This window comes from Mercurialis annua, linkage group LG6 (assembly GCF_937616625.2).
Source record: "Mercurialis annua linkage group LG6, ddMerAnnu1.2, whole genome shotgun sequence".
NCBI lineage: Eukaryota > Viridiplantae > Streptophyta > Magnoliopsida > Malpighiales > Euphorbiaceae > Mercurialis > Mercurialis annua.
The window spans coordinates 21,567,044-21,586,192 of record NC_065575.1 but is presented as its reverse complement, the minus strand read 5'-3'; the positions used below and the strand labels follow the sequence as shown (position 1 = coordinate 21,586,192).

The 19,149-nt window shown below is 35.3% G+C and overlaps 2 protein-coding genes across 2 annotated transcripts; both read right to left on the bottom strand.

Annotated features, from left to right (window-relative positions):
- Positions 1-8,180: 8,180 nt before the first annotated feature.
- Positions 8,181-9,010, bottom strand: LOC126687686 (uncharacterized). Its single transcript, XM_050382243.2, has 2 exons — positions 8,895-9,010; positions 8,181-8,617 (listed from the first exon to the last, which is right to left on the bottom strand). Exons 1-2 carry the CDS (start codon positions 8,898-8,900, stop codon positions 8,207-8,209), a joined length of 417 nt encoding a protein of 138 aa, XP_050238200.2. The 5' UTR covers positions 8,901-9,010; the 3' UTR covers positions 8,181-8,206.
- Positions 9,011-10,125: 1,115 nt separating this feature from the next.
- LOC126687685 (uncharacterized) lies at positions 10,126-13,383 on the bottom strand. The gene is made up of 7 exons (XM_056106347.1): positions 12,899-13,383; positions 12,114-12,787; positions 11,477-11,984; positions 11,356-11,425; positions 11,063-11,244; positions 10,886-10,985; positions 10,126-10,815 (listed from the first exon to the last, which is right to left on the bottom strand). The coding sequence occupies exons 1-7, from the start codon at positions 13,381-13,383 to the stop codon at positions 10,126-10,128; spliced, it is 2,709 nt and encodes a 902-aa protein (XP_055962322.1).
- Between the last annotated feature and the right edge of the window lie 5,766 nt (positions 13,384-19,149).

Genomic DNA, 19,149 nt, shown 5'->3' with positions numbered 1-19,149 from the left:
TACAAAGGAGAAACGTTAGGAATTGATTCTTAGTGTTTTAAACCTTTGAATTGGTTTCGTAACGTTTTAAACGTTTATCTTAAATTTCCAAAAAGATAAAACGTTAGGATTTGTTTCGTCACATTTTAAATATTTGGCTTCAATAGCTAAAAACGTGAAAGTTAGGCTTTGTTTCATAACGTTTTAAACGTTTGTATTAAATCTCTACAAAGGTGAAACGTTAGGATTTGTTTCGTAACGGTTTAAACGTTTGGATTTGTATGAAACGTTTTAAACGTTCTGCTTAAATCGCTAAAAAGGTGAAATGTTTGGATTCGTTTCGTAACATTTGTAAACGGTTGTCTTTAATCGCTAAAAAGGTGAAACATTTGGATTTGTTTTGTAACGTTTTAAACGTTTGGATTTGTTTCGTAACATTTTAAACTTTTGGATTTGTTTCGTAACGTTTTTTATGTTTGGCTTTAATAGCTAAATGGGTGAAACATTAGAATTCATTTCATAAGAATTTAAACTTTTGCATGGGTTTCGTAACATTTTAACCATTTGGCTTAAATAGCAAAAAAGGTGAAACGTTCGGATTTGTTTCGTAACGTTTGTGAAGGTTTGGCTTAAATCGCTAAAAAGGTGAAACGTTTGGATTTATTTTGTAACGTTTGAAACGTTTGGATTGGTTTCATAACGTTTCAAACATTTGGCTTCCACAGCTAAAAAGGTGAAACGTTTGGATTTCTTTCTTAACGCTTGTAAAGGTTTTATTTAAATCGCTAATAAGGTGAAACGTTTAGATTTGTCTTGTAACGTTTAAAATTTTTGGATTGGTTTCGTAACGTTTTAAACATTTGGCTTAAACTATTAAAAAGGTGAAACGTTGGATTTGTTTCGTAACGTTTGTAAACGTTTGGCTTAAATCGCTAAAAAGGTGAAATGTTTGGATTGGTTTTGTAGCGTTTTAAACGTTTGCCTTAAATTGCTAAAAGCAGACACATTTGGATTTGTTTCGTAATGTTTGTAAACGTTTGCTTAAATCGCTAAAAAAGTGAAATGTTTGGATTTGTTTCGTAACGTTGTAAACGTTTGGCTTAAATAGCTAAAAATGTGAAACGTTTGGATTTATTTCGTAAAGTTTGTAAATTTTTGGCTTAAATTTCTAAAAAGAGGAAACACGTTTGGATTTTTTTTGTAACTTTTTAAACGTTTCGATTGGTTTCGTAACGTTTTAAACGTTTAGCTTAAATTGCTCAAAAGGGGAAACATTTGGATTTGTTTCAAAAAGTTTTAAAAGTTTGGCTTAAATCGCAAAAAAGGTGAAATGTTAGGATTTATTTTGTAACATATTAAACGTTTGGCTTTATTTGCTAAATAGGGGAAACATTAGAATTTGTTTTGCAACGTATTAAACGTTTTCTTTATATCGCTCAAAAGCTGAAACGTTAGGATTTTTTTCGTAACAGTTTAAACATTTGGATTAATTTCGTAACGTTTTAAACTTTTGGATTAAATCGCTCAAAAGGGGAACCGTTTGGATTTGTTCGTAACTTTTGCAAACGTTTGACTTAAATCGCTAAAAAGGTGAAATGTTTAGATTTTGTTTCGTAACGTTTTAAACGTTTGGATTGGTTTCGTAAAGTTTTAAACGTTTAGCTTAAATCGCTAAAAACACGAAACGTTTGGATTTATTTCATAACGTTTGTAAACCTTTGGCTTAAATCATAAAAAGGGGAAACGTTTGGATTTGTTTCGTAACATTTGTAAACGTATGGCTTAAATTGCAAAAGAGAAAACCTTTGGATTCGTTTCGTAACGTTTTGCTTAAATCGTTAAAAAGGATAAAGTTTAGTATTTATTTCGTAACGTTCGCACACGTTTGGCTTAAATCACTAAAAACGTGAAACGTTTGAATTTGTTACGTAACGTTTTAAATGTTTGGATTGGTTTCATACTGTTTTAAGTGTTTGGCTTAAATCGCTAGAAAGGTGAAATGTTAGGATTAGTTTCGTAACGTTTTTAACGTTTTGACTTATATTGCTATAAAGGTGAAACGCTTGGATTTGTTTCGTGACATTTTTAAACGTTTGGCTTAATCGCTAAGATGGGGAAACGTTTGGATTGGTTTCGTAACGTTTTAAACGTTTGACATAAATCCCAAAAAATGTGAAACATTTGGATTTGTTTCGTAATGTTTTCAACGTTTGGCTTAAATTTCTTAAAAGGAGAAACATTAGGATTTGTTTGATAACGTTTTAAACATTTGGATTGGTTTCGTAACTTTTTAAATATTTGTCTTAAATTTCCAAAAAGGTGAAACATGAGGATTTGTTTCGTAACATTTTAAACGTTTGGCTTCAATAGCTAAAAAGGTGAAACGTTGGGATTTGTTTCGTAACGTTTTAAACGTTTTGCTTAAATCGCTAAAAAGGTGAAACGTTAGGATTTGTTTCGTAACGTTTTAAACGTTTGGATTTTTTTTGCAACATTTTAAACGTTTGGCTTAAATCGCTAAAAAGGTGAAATGTTTGGATTTGTTTCGTTACGTTTGTAAACGGTTGTCTTTAATCGCTAAAAAGGTGGAATGTTAAGATTGTTTTGTAACGATTTAAACGTTGGGATTTTTTTCGTAACATTTTAAACGTTTAGATTGATTTCTCAACGTTTAAAACGTTTGGCTTAAATTGAGAAAAAGGTGAAACATTTGGATTTGTTTCGTAACATTTTTAAATGTTTGGCTTAAATCGCTAAAAAGGTAAAACATTTGGATTTGTTTGGTAACGTTCTAAAAGTTTGGAGTGGTTGTATAACGTTTTAAATGTTTGGCTTATATCGCTATAAAGGGAAACTTTTGTTTTGTTTCCAAACGTTTGGCTTAAATCGAAAAATATGAAACGTTTGGATTTCTTTTGTAACGTTTTGTAAACATTTGGCTTAAATCGCTAAAAAGGTGAAACGTCTGGATTTGTTTCGTAACGTTTTAAATGTTTGGCTTAAAACGCTAAAAAGGGGAAATGTTATAATTTCTTTCATAACGTTTTAAACGTTTGGTTTCAAACACTAAAAAGGTGAAACGTTAGGATTTGTTTCGTAACGTTTTAAACGTTTGGCTTAAATCGCTAAAAAGGTGAAACGTAAGGATTTATTTCGTAACGTTTTAAACGTTTGGATTTTTTGTAACGTTTTAAATGTTTGGCTTAAATCTCTAAAAAAGTGAAACATTTGAATTTGTTTCGTAACGGTTGTAAACGGTTGTCTTAAATCGCTAAAAAGGTGAAACATTTGGATTTGTTTCGTAACATTTTAAACGTTTGGCTTAAATCACTAAAAAGGTGAAACTTTTGGATTTGTTTTGTAACGTTTTGTAAACGTTTGGCTTAAATCGCTAAAAAGGTGAGACGTTTGGATTAGTTTAAAAACGTTTTACCCGTTTGGCTTAAATCGCTAAAAAGGTGAAACGTTAGGATTTGTTTCGCAACGATTTAAATTTTTGGCTTAAATCGCTATAAAGGTGAAACGTTTGGATTTCTTTCGTAACGTTTTAAACGTTTGGTTTCAAACGCAAAAAAGGTGAAACGTTAGGATTTGTTTCATAACGTTTTAAAAGTTTGGCTTAAATCGCTAAAAAGGTGAAACGTAAGGATTTATTTCGTAACGTTTTAAACGTTTGGATTTTTTTGCAACGTTTTAAATTGTTGGCTTAAATCTCTAAAAAGGTGAAACGTTTGAATTTGTTTCGTAACGGTTGTAAATGGTTGTCTTAAATCGCTAAAAAGGTGAAAAGTTTGATTTGTTTTGTAACGTTCTAAACGTTTGGATTTTTTTCATAATATTTTAAGCGTTTGGATTGGTTTTGTAAAGTTTGTAGACGTTTGGCCTAAACTGCTAAAAAGGGGAAACATTTGGATTTGTTTCATAACATTTTAAACGTTTGGATTGGTTTTGTAACGTTTGAAATATTTTGATTTGTTTCGTAACATTCGTAAACGTTTGGCTGAAATCGCTAAAAAGGTGAAACATTTGGATTTATTTCGTAACATTTCAAAAGTTTGGAATGCTCTCGTAACGTTTTAAATGTTTGGTTTAAATCGCTATAATAGGGAAACGTTTGGATTTGTTTCCAAAAGTTTGTAAATGTTTGGCGAAAATCGCAAAAAATGTGACACGTTTGGATTTGTTTCGTAACGTCTTAAACGTTTAGCTTAAATCACTAAAAAGGTGAAACCATTGGATTTATTTCGTAACATTTTGTTAACTTTTGGCTTCACTAAAAAGGTTAGACGTTTAGATTTGTTTCGTAACGTTTTAAATGTTCGGCTTAAATCGCTAAAAAGGTGAAACGTTAGGATTTCTTTCGTAACGTTTTAAACGTTAGTTTCAAACGCTAAAAAGGTGAAACGTGAGGATTTGTTTCATAACGTTTTAAACGTTTGGATTGGTTCTTAAGTTTTAAACATTTGGATTTGTTTCGTAACGTTTTAAACGTTTCGCTTAAATTACTAAAAAGGTGAAAGCTTTGGATTTGTTTCGAAACGTTTGTAAATGTTTGGCTTAAATCGCTAAAAAGGTGAAACGTTTGAATTTGCTTCGAAACGTTTTACATGTTTGGCTTTAATCGTTAAAAAGGTGAAACGTTAGGATTTTTTCATTACGTTTTAAATGTTTGGCTTAAATCGCTAAAAAGGTGAAACGTTAGGATCTTTTTCATAATGGTTTAAACATTTGGATATGTTTCATAGCTTTTAAAACGTTTGGATTGGTTTCGTAACATTTTAATTGTTTGGATTAAATCGCTAAAAAGGGGAACCGTTTGGATTTGTTTCGGAACGTTTCCAAACGCTTGGCTTAAATCCCTTAAAAGGTGAAATGTTTGGATTTGTTTCGTAACATTTTAAACGTTTGGCTTTAATCGCTAAAAAGGTGAAACATTTGGACTGTTTCCTAACGTTTGTAAACATTTGGCTTAAATCGCTAAAAAGGCGAAACGTTTGGATTGATTTCGTAATGTTTGCAAATGTTTAGCTTAAATCGCTAAAAGGTGAAACATGTTTGAATTTGTTTCATAACGTTTTAAACGTTTGGATTGGTTTCGTAACGTTTTAAACGTTTGGCTTAAATTGCTAAAAAGGGGAAACGTTTGGATTTGTTTCGAAATGTTTTAAACGTTTGGCTTATATCGCTAAAAAGGTGAAACGATATGATTTATTTCGTAACATTTTAAACGTTTCGCTAAAAAGGGGAAATGTTAGAATTTGTTTCGTAACGTATTAAACGTTTGGCTTAAATCGCTAAAAGGCCCATTTTCTTTCTTGTTTTCTTTTCTTTAATGATAGACCCATTCTTTATTAATTTGAAAGTCCAATTGTAGTTACAAAAAGAAGGAATTGCAGGTCATCTCCTTATTCATGTGTATTAGCTCTGTTTCACGTTTCTTCTCTTCCTAAACCTAATATTTTCATTCTCTGTTTCACAAACTCAGCCGCCATTCATTACATTAAACAATCTGAACTTCATCATTCCTTAATTCTTTCGATTCAAGATCCGGTAAGTTTTACGTCATTCCTTTTCGTTACTCGTTTATTCGTTTCGATATCGTTTGCTACGTTCTAAATTCGCATCCGTCATGATGTAGCGGATTTCTGAGTTTTGTTGCTATGTTACATCAGTAATTGATATCCTTCATAATCTCTACGCTTCAAAACCGATTAAGGTACGTATAGATCCTTTCGTTCATTGCCGTTCCGTTTCGTCGTTTCTAATATAACTTGCTGCCTTTCTTTGATTTATTACTGCCGCCTTGTTCATTTTCTGTCACCATATTTTGAATAGAGTAGAGATCATATTGATTGACTAGTTTATAACAGAATCAATAAGATTTAAGGTTGATTTCGTTCGTCGTCTTACCTCGGTTCTTGATTCTATGGTTTCATGGTTTACTAGAGATTCAGTTGTTCATTTTGATTCCTTGTCCTTGATAGTTACACATTGATGAGTTAAGTCCTTGCTAAGCTTTTGGAATGGATATTAAGCTCCCTAGGTCACTCAAGTCTCAAGAAATCTCAAAAAGGTCACTAAAGTCAATTTTCTTACAAAATGGTCACTAAATTATACCTTTTATTACAAAAGGGTTCACCCATATAAAACGACTTAAAAACCTAACATTTTTGCTTACGTGGCAAGCTAAAATTACAAAAAGGAACATAGTTCAGTGACCTTTTTGTAATAAAAGGAATAACCCAATGATTTTTTTTGTAGTTCACAAAAAGTTTAGTGTTCTTTTCGTAACAATAGAAATAGTTTTGTAATAAAAGGTATAGTTCAGTGACCACTTCGTAAGAAAATTGATTTTTGTGACCTTTTTGAAATTTCTTGAGAGTCGAGTGATCCAGGGAGTTTAATATCCCTTTTGGAATTGTGTTATTTTATTAGATGTGAAATTGATCTTAGCATGGGTTTTCTTGGGTTACTGTAATTCGGCTATGTGTTGTTTTTTATTCTTAATGGAAGAAGGTGGTGCTTTCCTTGAGTTGGCGGGCTAGGCTACTTTTTGAAATATGAGATTTGATTTGGTCATCTAGATAAAGGGCCATTGTGGTCACTAGAGTTAATTGTTTTAATCAACTTAATCTTTGTTTTAATTATGAAATCAATTGAATCCTTAGCTATATTACTATTTAAAAATAACTTTTCTACTTGTTTCAATTTAAAAATTGACCAATTTATAAGAAAATTATATAATCTAAATTAATATAATTACTCGGGTAATTATATCTAATTTTGATTGATATGTCAATTTGGCAAATTTACATTTTAGCCCCTAAAGTTTATAAAAGGTTATTCAAATTCAGTTTTATCTATAGGATAATTTTTGAACTTTATTTGATTTATAATTTAATAAAATAAGAACAAGTAATTAATTTGATTTTGAATATTAATTTTGGCTAAAATGCAGTTTAGTCCTTAAACTTTATAAACTTAAAATGGCTAAGTTTTAGTTGTAACTTGGGTTACTTGGATTTGAAGTTATTGAATTCTATTTTAAGAATAGGATAATTATTTTATCAAGTATTTTAATTTATAAACTCGGGTTTATAAATTTAATAAATTTTTGGACCGGGTTAGATTTTGGTCGTCCAGCAAGTGGGAAGAAGCTTGGTAGTTTTTAATAACTCGGCTGACTCACTGATATGGATTTTAACTTGAATTTATTTAAATTATTTTACGAATCATTTTAAATATGTTTATATGAGATACGTCTCACCGACACGACAATAGATTTAGAATTGTGGTTTAGGGTTTCATTGAAAATCCATGATGAAAATGTTTTAAAGGTTTTTAACTTAATAAATGTAAATGGTTATATAAACTCTACTCAGTAAATCTGACCCCGTTGTTTTCCCAAATTTTCCAGGTTTATGATTTGAGCTTTGGTCGATCTCCGTTTCTTCATTCTCGGAGGTTCTTTATTTTATTTTCAGAATAAAAGAGTCGAACTGTTTTAAACTCTTAGACCGCAGTAGTAGTATCAGATTATTTATGTTTTAGTCTTATACTTATATTTTTAGACTATTGTTGTTGGTATGGTCCAACTATTATTTTATCAGCTTTGTCATGATCACTACAAGAAAACAGGGCTTTAGCGACGGAAATATCCGTCGCTAAAGCCCTCAAATCCGTCGCAAAACTACCTTTGCGACGGATTTGCGACGGACTCTGTCCGTCGCAACATATTTGGTCGCAAACAAAGTTTGCGACCGACAACGTGTCCGTGGCTAATTTAGCGACGGATAAGTCCGTCGCAACTTCAACAACTTCCGTCGCAAATGTGTCTCCAATTCATATCGTTTGGAGACTAATTGGCGACGGAATTTTTTGGATGTTGCGACAGATCTTTCCGTCGCCAATTGCCTCAGCCTTGGAGACAAAAGCTGAGGCATTTGCGACGGACATATCCGTCGCAAATCAACGACGAACCATATCCGTCGCAAATCCCAATGTCCGTCGCAAATTTCATAATTTTTCGGCATTTTTCTGCCGTTTTACGCTATTTTTTTGCCGTTTTCCCCTGTCGTTTTAAATACAGTAAAACAATTCAATTATGAATTACAATCAATTAAAACTGACAAATAAATATATATGTAAATATAAGAGTATACATATAAACGTCAGAATATAAAAAAAAACGTATTATATGTTTGTAATAAAATAAACTAACACGACACTACAAAGCTGGTGTGTCGTCATCGTCTGGTGGGGTAGGTGGGCGCTGTGGCTGATACTCTGCCGGAAGGTTAGGAATCATCCTGGCAATCTCCTCGCGTATCATCTGGGCCATGTTCGCAGCCTGCTGTTCCCGAGCCAGTCGCAGACCCTCCTGAATGTCGGCCTGCACACGGCGCTCGAACTCCTCGTCTGCCTGCTGCGACGTCCTAGAAGAGCTGCCTCGCTGCACCCTGGTGCTTGGCCCGGCGTACCTGCTGCTCGCAGAACCCAAGCCGTACACGCGTTTCTTCTTGTTGATGCCCTCGATGTCTAGAAACACCTGGGTCTCATCCACTGCAGCTGGGCTCGAGGAGCTACCCTCTCCGGTCTGAGGCTGTGTCGCAGCAGCAAGCCTCTCAATGATGGCGTCCTACAAAACAATAAAAAAGATATCAGTTTAGTTTTAAAGCAACCAAAAATGCATAACATATTACAAAGTAAACCTAATTTCTAACGAAATTTCGACAGCATTTCCTCTGTAATATGAGCATCACCCATTTTTCAGGGAAGTCCTGCAAGCAAATTCCAGTATATAATCCAATAATAAACATGTTTAACAGCTAACCAACAAGCATTTTCAATCTATTATATCATTTCCGAATTATTAAATTCAACTTAGAGAATTACAAGTTTAATAAAAACTTAACAGTCATATCCTGAGCCCGTTTGTCGACCGGCTTCTTGTCAGCCTTCGTGGAGTGAAGGCGAGTGTACAACTCCGTCGCACTCGGTTTCCGGCCAAGCTCCCTTTCCTAAAAGAAAAAATACAATTCAATTAGTATCAAAATAAAACAAATACGTTATTTTAGTATTTTAATTACTGAATTTTAAAACCAACCATCACATCCATATGCTTCAGAGCAGAGCGAGATCCACCGGTATGGCGGACAGGTCCAGAACCGGCGCCCGCTGGCTCGCTCATCCGATTTGCTCGGGTGGTTTCTGACCTTTTCTTCTCTTTCTCTGAGTTCCAGAACGCGTTCCAAGCATCCCATATATCCTGGGTCACAGAAATATGCTTCTGTTGCGTCCTCCTCATTCTGTGGATGTTGTCTTTGTAGCGGTTGGCTGCGTGGACCATGAAGACCTGTCTGATGACCTCCTCGCTGTACGCCGCACTATCCCACCAGAACTCTTTCTGCAAACAATACAAACATGTTGCATTAGTTAGTTTTTTCAAAAAAAACATAATTTAAACGTTACGAAGCTGTAAATTGAATTACCTGGAACTCCTGAAGTAGAACTCTCTCTGCTCGGCTGTTAGAAAGCGCCATGTTGTTCCATTATCGAACCAGCACTTCCTAAAAATCTCCCGAATAGCCCGTGAAACAGGCCCAGAGTCGATCAACATCGTCCTGTGATTTTTTAGGCATAGTTTAGTATATATACATATTACAATTTAAACGTGGATAACTAAATTGTAAACATACATGCTAGGGTCCGGGTGGACCCTCGCCCTACCCCGGTCGTCCAGAACAGCCGGGGGCTCGCCAGGCTCACGCTGCTGCCGAGGCTGAACAGGTGCTCCAGCCTCTAACTGCTGCTGCTCCTCAGCAACGTCGTCATCGCCAGGAACAGGGTCTGATCCCCGTCCGCGTCCTCGGCCTGAGGCTGATCCTCGGCCTGTGCCTGATCCTCGACCTCGACCCCTCATACCTGCACATACATCAATTTTAAATGTTCGACAAACAACCAACACATTTATTAATAAAATTATACATTCCTTCGTGAAACATAAAACTAAGAAATATAAATTCAAATTCAACAAGTGTACACATGAATAATATAATTAAAAAACATAATTTTGAGAAGCGTTAATACATCATCTTTAAAAATTGATTATGGTTGCAAAAAATCTAGTACATAAAATTTACTAAACTACTTAAGTTCTTCGCTTTCATCTTCGTCTGATGAGGATGCGATGAACTCATCTTCTGTTTCTTGTTCAGGAGGCATGAACAACGCATCTTCCTCAGCTTCTCCAGTTTGATCAGCCAAATATGTTGGATTGTCTTCTATTGCAACAATGAGAGGATTTTCTTCTATGTCATCTTGAAAGGCCGGGATAATCCCCTCGGGCATGTCAAGCTCTGATCGTGCCTTTATCCTGCAAACTGCCCACCAATTTATTTTATCCCTTCTTTTACTCGGATATGGCAGGTAATGAACTTGGTCGGCCTGTTCAGCTAAGATGAACGGTTCATACTTGTTGTATCTCTTTCTGTTATTAATATCCACCATGTTGTATTTTTTGTTACTAATTGTGCCTGAATTTTGCGCTGGGTCGAACCATTCGCATTTAAATAAGACATTCGTTTTCATTGGAAGCGCTGGATACTCTAACTCAATTATGTCTGTCAGAAATCCATAAAAGTCATTTTCGCTATCGACATATTGAGTTCCCCTTACGCAGACTCCACTATTCATTGTAAGTTGTTCCTCCCCATAAGCTTGAGTCTGAAACTTGAACCCGTTTACACGGTACCCCTTAAATGTTCTGACTGATCTAAGAGGTCCTTTAGCGAGACTAAGAATGAAGGGATTGGTACAGACAGTTGGATCTTGCACCTGAAGCGTAAAAATGATAAATCGGAACTTTTAACTAAAAGAATCGAAATATATTCTGTAAAATACTTACATATTGTTGAAACCAGCAGGCAAAGTCACTCTCGAACTTTGCTTCAATTTGCGAGGTGCTGATTTCAGGGTTTCCTCTACGCAACTCGCCTTCGAAAACCCTTTTGTTACGAAGAAATTAATAATTAGAAGCTAAATAATCATTGTTAATTACATTGACAGCTGTATTAAATCTCACTCTCTGTAATTTTCAATTTCTGAACAATTCAATAGAACATATGTCCGGGCAGCAACAATCTCAGCATCTTCAAGATATCTCTTGCGGCAAGCACCCACTGATTGCCCTTGCGGCTTGAAAATAGATAGTCTCTCAACATCGTCGTCGACTTCAATGTCACAAACTTCATTTCTTTGCAGCCGCTCAGGTATCATTGGGTCACCTTCTGAAAAATAATAAGCTGCAAATTTTGCGGTTTCATCATTTAAGTATCCGCTACTAATGCTTCCTTCCACCCTCCCTTTATTGCTCACTTTTTTTTCAGTTTTCTCAAATATCTGATTCCACATACGCCACAGTAAGTAAACATTACATGTTAATATACTGATACACAAAATTGAGAAACTTCAGTAATATTACCTTTCAAATGGGTACATCCACCGATACTGAACCGGCCCTGCCATCATAGCTTCGTACGGTAGACGTACGGGTAGATGTTCCATAGAGTCAAAAAAGCTGGGAGGAAAAATACGTTCCAGCTTACACAATATCTTTGGGATTTCCAGCCTCATACGATCTAGATCTTTCTCTGTTAGAGACGTGGAGGTTAACTCACGAAAGAAGATACTCAACTCTGTTATAGGCTCCCACACTTCCTTTGGTAATAGCTCACGGAGAGCGATTGGCAGAAGTCTTTGCATAAAAATGTGGCAGTCGTGACTTTTCATTCCATGCATTTTCATACCGATTGTATCGACACATCTGGACAAGTTGGACGCATAGCCATCTGGAAATTTTATTAACTTAATCCACTCGAGCAAAGCCTTTTTTCCGTCCCTGTCCAAAGCATACATTGCCTTAGGAAATCTCCTAGTAACCGGATCTTTTGCTAACTCAGGCCGAGCACATATGTCATTCAACTCTTCTCTCGATTTTGCATGGTCTTTTGTTTTCCCGAGAATATTTAGTACAGTATTGAAAATGTTGTCGAATACGTTTTTCTCAATATGCATGACATCGAGATTGTGACGAATTAGATTCGTTTTCCAATACGGCAAATCCCAGAATATACTTTTTTTATTCCAACCATAATTTTCCGACTTCGCAGCATTATTTTTCTCAGCCCCAATTTCATATGCCTTCATAAATCCCAGACTGTCCACCTCTGCAAACAATTCTTCTCCGGTTTTCGGCTGTCCGAAACTATTGTTTACGGTTTTTCCTTTTCGGAAATGAGTTGTATTACGACGGTACGGGTGACCACGAGGAAAGAACTTTCTGTGACAGTCAAACCACGACTGTTTTCTACTCCCTTTAAGCGTAAAAGCATCCGTATTTTCCATGCAGTGTGGGCAAGCCAGTCTCCCAGATGTGCTCCAGCCAGACAACATCGAATAAGCAGGAAAATCATTAATTGTCCACATAAGTGCCGCTTTCATTTGGAAATTCTGTCGCCTTTGAACGTCGAATGTCTGCACTCCGAATTCCCACAGTTGGTTCAGCTCAGCTATCAACGGCTGCAGGAAAATATCCATTTGGTGTTTAGGATTTCGAGGCCCAGGGAGAATAACAGTTAAAAACATGAACTCATCTTTCATACACATCCCTGGGGGAAGATTGTATGGTGTCAAAATTACAGGCCATGATGAATAATTCTGCCCGAAGGCCCCAAATAGCTGAAACCGAATAGTACACAGGCCCAGTCTGATATTTCGAACTTCTGCCGCAAACTCTGTATGCAATTCACTGAAATGTTTCCACGCCGGGGAGTCTGACGGGTGACACATCTTTCCATCAACCATTTCGTGTTCTGCGTGCCACGTCATATGCTTGGCGGTGGCTTTAGAAGCGTACAACCTCTGCAGTCTCAGAGTTATAGGAAAATAAAACATTTTCCTATAAGGGACGTTAACTCGTCTTTTCACAGAATTTCCTTTAGGGGGCGGTTTCCACCGTTCGTGATCGCAAATTTTGCATCGCGTTAACTCCGCGTCTGACCCCCAATAAATCATGCAGTTGCGGAAACAGCAATCGATAACTTCAACCGGCAACCCAAGACCTCTGACTATCTTCTTTATTTCAGCAAAGTTCTTTGGCATCTTGTTGTCCTCTGGGAGCAGCTCTTGTATAAATTCGGTCACATCATCTACTAAAGCTACTGACCCACTATGTCGACATTTGATGTCCAACATTTTAGCAGCTGCAGACAAGGGTGAATGTTTGCTATTACCGGGGCATACAGGTTTTTCGGCCGCACGCATCATATCATAAAAATTCTTAGCTTCATTATTCGGCTCCTTCTCCGTGAACACTACTTCTGGACCCGCAGCATCAATAACCATTCTCTAAACTGAGCTAAACTCGTCACCCCCCTCATATTCCATGTCAACGTCATACTCCGGCAGTTTTGTAACAGGACGGGGATTTAAAACATTTCCCTCCCCATGAAAAACCCAAACTTGATAATCTTTAACAAACCCTTTCTGCAAAATGTGGAGTTTCACTGTTTCGACATCTCGGTAACTCGTATTTTTACATCCCACCCTAGGGCAAGGGCATTTAATATCGGGCCCGCTCATACACGCTGGATGGCGTAAAGCGAAATTTACAAACTCTTGGACGCGCTCCTCAAAACCAGGGTACAACAACCCGCCCTGGAGCCGCCTATACATCCAACTTCGATCTGTATCCATTTCTGTAGCACGGATAATTAGGAGGGGTTTTCGCTCGAGAATAGCAAAGTCAATGTAATTGACTGCTTTAAAGGTATGGACCTATCCCATTCGCAAAACTGGCTCCCCTTAACTCGGCCACAATATATGCCTAGCAACGGAGAAAAATATTCGGCAGCCTTTCGGCGTCGTTCTCCTTCAGTGCGATATTTAGTATATGCGCTGTAACGCTAATTATATATTCCGCGAGGAATAAGCGTTACAAAACATATACTATACATCCACCCGGAGAACAAACGCTGGAAAACAACCAAATATTTTTCTACCGCTACTAGACATATATGGTTTTCGTGACCGAGTTACGGGAAGACCATTTTTGCAAACTGTACAAACTGTACAATCCTGTGTCGTTCAATCTCTTGAACACACGGGACGGGAACTCTAAGGCTAGGTTTGCGACTTTATTCGGTGGGAATAAAATCGCGGTCAATTTAGGTTGAATGATATACTTCAATGTACTGTAAATAAAAAAAACAATAAGCAATAACACTTACTTGTTGACGTGCAGAACCGCAAAAGATCGAATAAACAACAGTATCAATCGAAATAAATGTGAGCGGCAATACACGGCTAGATCAGCAACCGTCAACGAATGCACACCTAGCATAATAATAATATATTAATATTTATCAAATCCGTTTTGCTAATAAAACTTTGGCAGCACTTCCCCCAAAAATGAGCATCACCCATTTTTCAGGGAAGTCCTGCAAATAAATTAAAAAACGTACAAACCAACAACACAATACAATTACACCGAATTTAACATTTATTACATTAATTATTATAATTAACTAAAATCATCCAATTAATGAATGAACTAATTTAATCTCAATTAAACTAAAATAAGTAATTAACTAATTAATAAACTAATTTATCTAACAATTAATAAAAATACTTACAATTAATACTAATTACACAATTGGAAATTTTTAATTATATTAACTACTTTTAATCTAATTTAACCTAATAATTAACCTAAATATTTATCTAATTATTATAAACTCTAATTGTAATTATACTAATTAACTAACATAAATTTAAATTAATCTAACCCTAATAATTAAACTAACAAAACAATTAACCTAAAAATTAATCTAATTAAATAAACTAACCTAACAAATATTATAACTAATCTAACAAATAATTAACTAATACTAATTAACCTACTGACCGGAGCAGAATAACAGACGGCGGAGGAGACGGCGGCGGACTGAAGAAGACGGTGGCGGACTGAGCAGAATAACAGACGGCGGAGTGGCCTCCAAACGGAAAAAAAATCGTAACCGGAGAAGGGCGACCACGAACGGGGGCAAGAAGGAATGGAGGCGGAACACGAACGGCGGCGGAAGCTTGAAGAGGAAGGGGACGGACGGCGCCGGTTTTTTTTTATAACTTTCAGAAACTGACTGAGGGAGAGGCGCTGTAGGTTTAAGTAATTTTCGATTTTAGCGACGGACACCTAAGTCCGTCGCTAAAATCGAAAACAAATGAAACGCGCCGTTTCATTAAAGATATTAGCGACGGATTGTTGTATTCCGTTGCTAATATCTTTAATGAAACGGCGCGTTTCATGCCTGAAGATATTTAGCGACAGATTAGATAATCCGTCGCAAAGTTTCACCAAAACAATTGGCGGAAAAGCTTCCCTCCTTTTTCCCGCCAAAGTTGCGACGGATTGGCGACGGACTGTCCGTCGCTAAAATGGCGGGCACTCTCCCGCCAAACTATTTTGGCGATCCAGCGACAAATGTGTTATCGGTCGTTAAATCCGTCGCCATTATGTGGATTTAGCGACTGATATACAGTCCGTCGCTAATTTCCGTCGCAAATCGCCTGTATTCTAGTAGTGGATTACAGTGATTTTGGTATTATATTATTTGCCATGCTGTTGGAGTTATAAATTGAGATTAAGCATACTTTGGATATATGTTGTTTTTATGAACTGCTAGACTAGGCTGAGTCTCGGTTGCCCCCGAGCATGTGCTTTTATGCAGGTACACTGTTATTTATTATATATTATATTGTTATCCGCAAGGCTTGCTACGGGTTTTGGTACAACCATACCCATACCCTAGCGTCGGTCGCGATTCATGAAAATGGGTCGTGACAGTAACGCTTTAAAAGTTTGGATTGGTTTCGTAACGTTTTAAACATTTGGCTTAAATCACAAAAAAGGTGAAATGTTAGGATTTGTTTCGTAATGTTTGTTAACTTTCAGCTTCAATCGTTGAAAAGGGGAAACATTTGGATTTGTTTTATATCGTTTTAAACGTGTGGATTGGTTTCGTAACGTTTGGCTTAAATCGCTAAACGTGAAACGTTTGTATTTGTTTCGTTACGTTTGTAAAATTTTGGCTTAAATCGCTAAAAAGGTTAAACGTTTAGATTTGTTTCGCAACGTTTGCAAACGTTTGACTTAAATCGCTAAAAAGGGGAAACGTTTGGATTTATTTCGTAACGTTTGTAAACGTTTTGCTTAAATCACTAAAAAGGTGAAACGTTTTGATTTGTTATGAAACGTTTTTGATGTTTGGATTGGTTTCGTAACGTTTTACCATTTGGCTTAAATAGCTAAAAAGGTGAAACGTTTAAATTTGTTTTTTAACTTTGGCTTTAATCGCTAAAAAGGTAAAACGTTCGGATTCATTTCGTAAAGTTTCTAAACGTTTGGATTAAATAACTAAAAAAGTAAAACGTGTGGATTTGTTTCGTAATGTTTTAAACATTTAGATTGGTTTCGTAACGTTTTAAATGTTTGGCTTAAATCTCTAAAAATGTGAAACGTGTGGATTTGTTTGGTAACGTTTTAAAGGTTAGGATTGGTTTCGTAACATATTAAACGTTTGGCTTAAATCGCTAAAATGGTCAAATGTTTGGATTTATTTCGTGAAATTTGTAAACGTTTGGCTTAAACTGCTAAAAAGGGGAAACGTTTGGATTTGTTTCGTAACATTTTAAACGTTTGGATTGGTTTTGTAACGTTTTAAACGTTTGGCTTAAACTGATAAAAAGGTGAAACATTTGGATTTATTTCGTAACATTTGTAAACGTTTGGCTTCAATAGCTAAAAAGGTGAAATGTTAAGATTTGTTTCATATCGTTTTAAACGTTTGGCTTAAATCGCTAAAAAGGTGAAACGTTAGAATTTGTTTCGTAACGTTTGAACGTTTAGATTTGTTTGCAACATTTTTAACATTTGGCTTAAATCGCTAAAAAGGTGAAACGTTTGGATTTGTTTCGTAACGTTTGTAAACGGTTGTCTTAAATTGTTAAAAGGTGAAACGTTTGGATTTGTTTTGTAACGTTTTAAACGTTTGGATTTGTTTCATAACATTTTAAACATTTGGATTGGTTCGTAAAGTTTGTAAACGTTTCGCTTAAATTACTAAAAAGGGGAAACATTTGGATTTGTTTCGTGACATTTTAAACGTTAGGATTGGTTTCGTAACATTTTAAACGTTTGGCTTAAATTGATAAAAAGGTGAAATATTTGGATTTGTTTCGTAACATTTGTAAATGTTTGGCTTAAATCGTTTAAAAGGTGAAATATTTGGATTTATTTTGTAACGTGTCAAAAGTTTGGAATGGTTTCATAACGTTTATAATGTTTGCGTTAAATCGATATAAAGGGGAAATGTTTGGATTTGTTTCCAAAAGTTTGTAAATGTTTGGCTTAAATCACAAAAAATGTGAAACGTGTGGATTTGTTTCGTAACGTTTCAAACGTTTGGCTTAAATCACTAAAAAGGTGAAACTTTTGGATTTTTTCGTAACGTTTTGTTAACTTTTGGCTCAAAACGATAAAAAGTTGAAACGTTTGGATTTGTTTCGCAACGTTTTAAATGTTTGGCTTAAATCACTGAAAAGGTGAAACGTTAGGATTTCTTTCGTAACGTAATAAACGTTTGGTTTCAAATGCTAAAAATGTGAAATGTTTGGATTTGTTTCATATGGTTTATAAACATTTGGCTTAAATCGCTAGAAAGGCAAAACATTTGGATTTATTTTGTAACGTTTGTAAATGTTTGCCTTAAATTGCTAAAAAGAGGAAATACGTTTGGATTTCTTTCGTAACATTTTAAACGTTTCGATTGGTTTCGTAACGTTTTAAACGTTTGGCTTAAATTGCTCAAAAGGGAAAACATTTGGATTTGTTTCAAAACGTTTTAAAAGTTTGGCTTATATTGCTAAAAAGGGGAAACGTTAGGATTTATTTCGTAACATATTAAACGTTTGGCTTTAATTTCTAAATAGGGGAAACATTAGAATTTTTTTGGTAATATTTTAAACGTTTGCCTTATATCACTAAAAAGCTGAAACGTTAGGATTTTCTTCATAACAGTTTAAACGTTTGGATTAATTTCGTAACGTTTTAAACTTTTGGATTAAATCGCTCAAAAGGAAAACCGTTTGGATTTGTTTCGTAACTTTTGCAAACGTTTGACTTAAATCGCTAAAAAGGTGAAATGTTTGGATTTTGTTTCGTAACGTTTTAAACGTTGGATTGGTTTCATAATGTTTTAACGTTTTGCTTAAATCGCTAAAAACACGAAACGTTTGGATTTATTTCATAACGTTTGTAAACGTTTGGCTTAAATCGCTAAAAAGGAGAAACGTTTGGATTTGTTTCGTAACATTTGTAAACGTTGTGCTTAAATTGCAAAAAAGAGAAAACCTTTGGATTTGTTTCGTAACGTTTTGCTTAAATCGTTAAAAAGGATAAAGGTTACTATTTCTTTCGTAACGTTCGTACACGTTTGGCCTAAATCAGTAAAAAGGTGAAACGTTTTGATTTGTTACGTAACGTTTTAAATGTTTGGATTGGTTTCATACTGTTTTAAGTGTTTGGCTTAAATCGCTAGAAAGATGGAATGTTAGGATTAGTTTCGTAACGTTTTTAACGTTTGACTTATATTGCTTAAAAGGTGAGATGTTCGGATTTGTTTCGTGACATTTGTAAACGTTTCGCTTAATTGCTAAGAAGGAGAAACGTTTCGATTTGTTTCGTAACGTTTTAAACGTTTGACATAAATCCCAAAAAATGTTAAACGTTTGGATTTGTTTCGTAATGTTTTCAACGTTTGGCTTAAATTTTTTAAAAGGGGAAACATTAGGATTTGTTTCATAACGTTTTAAACCTTTGGATTGGTTTCTTAACTTTTTAAATATTGTCTTAAATTGCCAAAAAGGTGAAACGTGAGGATTTGTTTCATAACATTTTAAATGTTTGGCTTCAATAGCTAAAAAGGTGAAACGTTAGGATTTGTTTCATAACGTTTTAAATGTTTTGCTTAAATCGCTAAAAAGGTGAAACGTTAGGATTCGTTCCGTAACGTTTTAAACGTTTGGATTTTTTTGCAACATTTTAAACGTTTG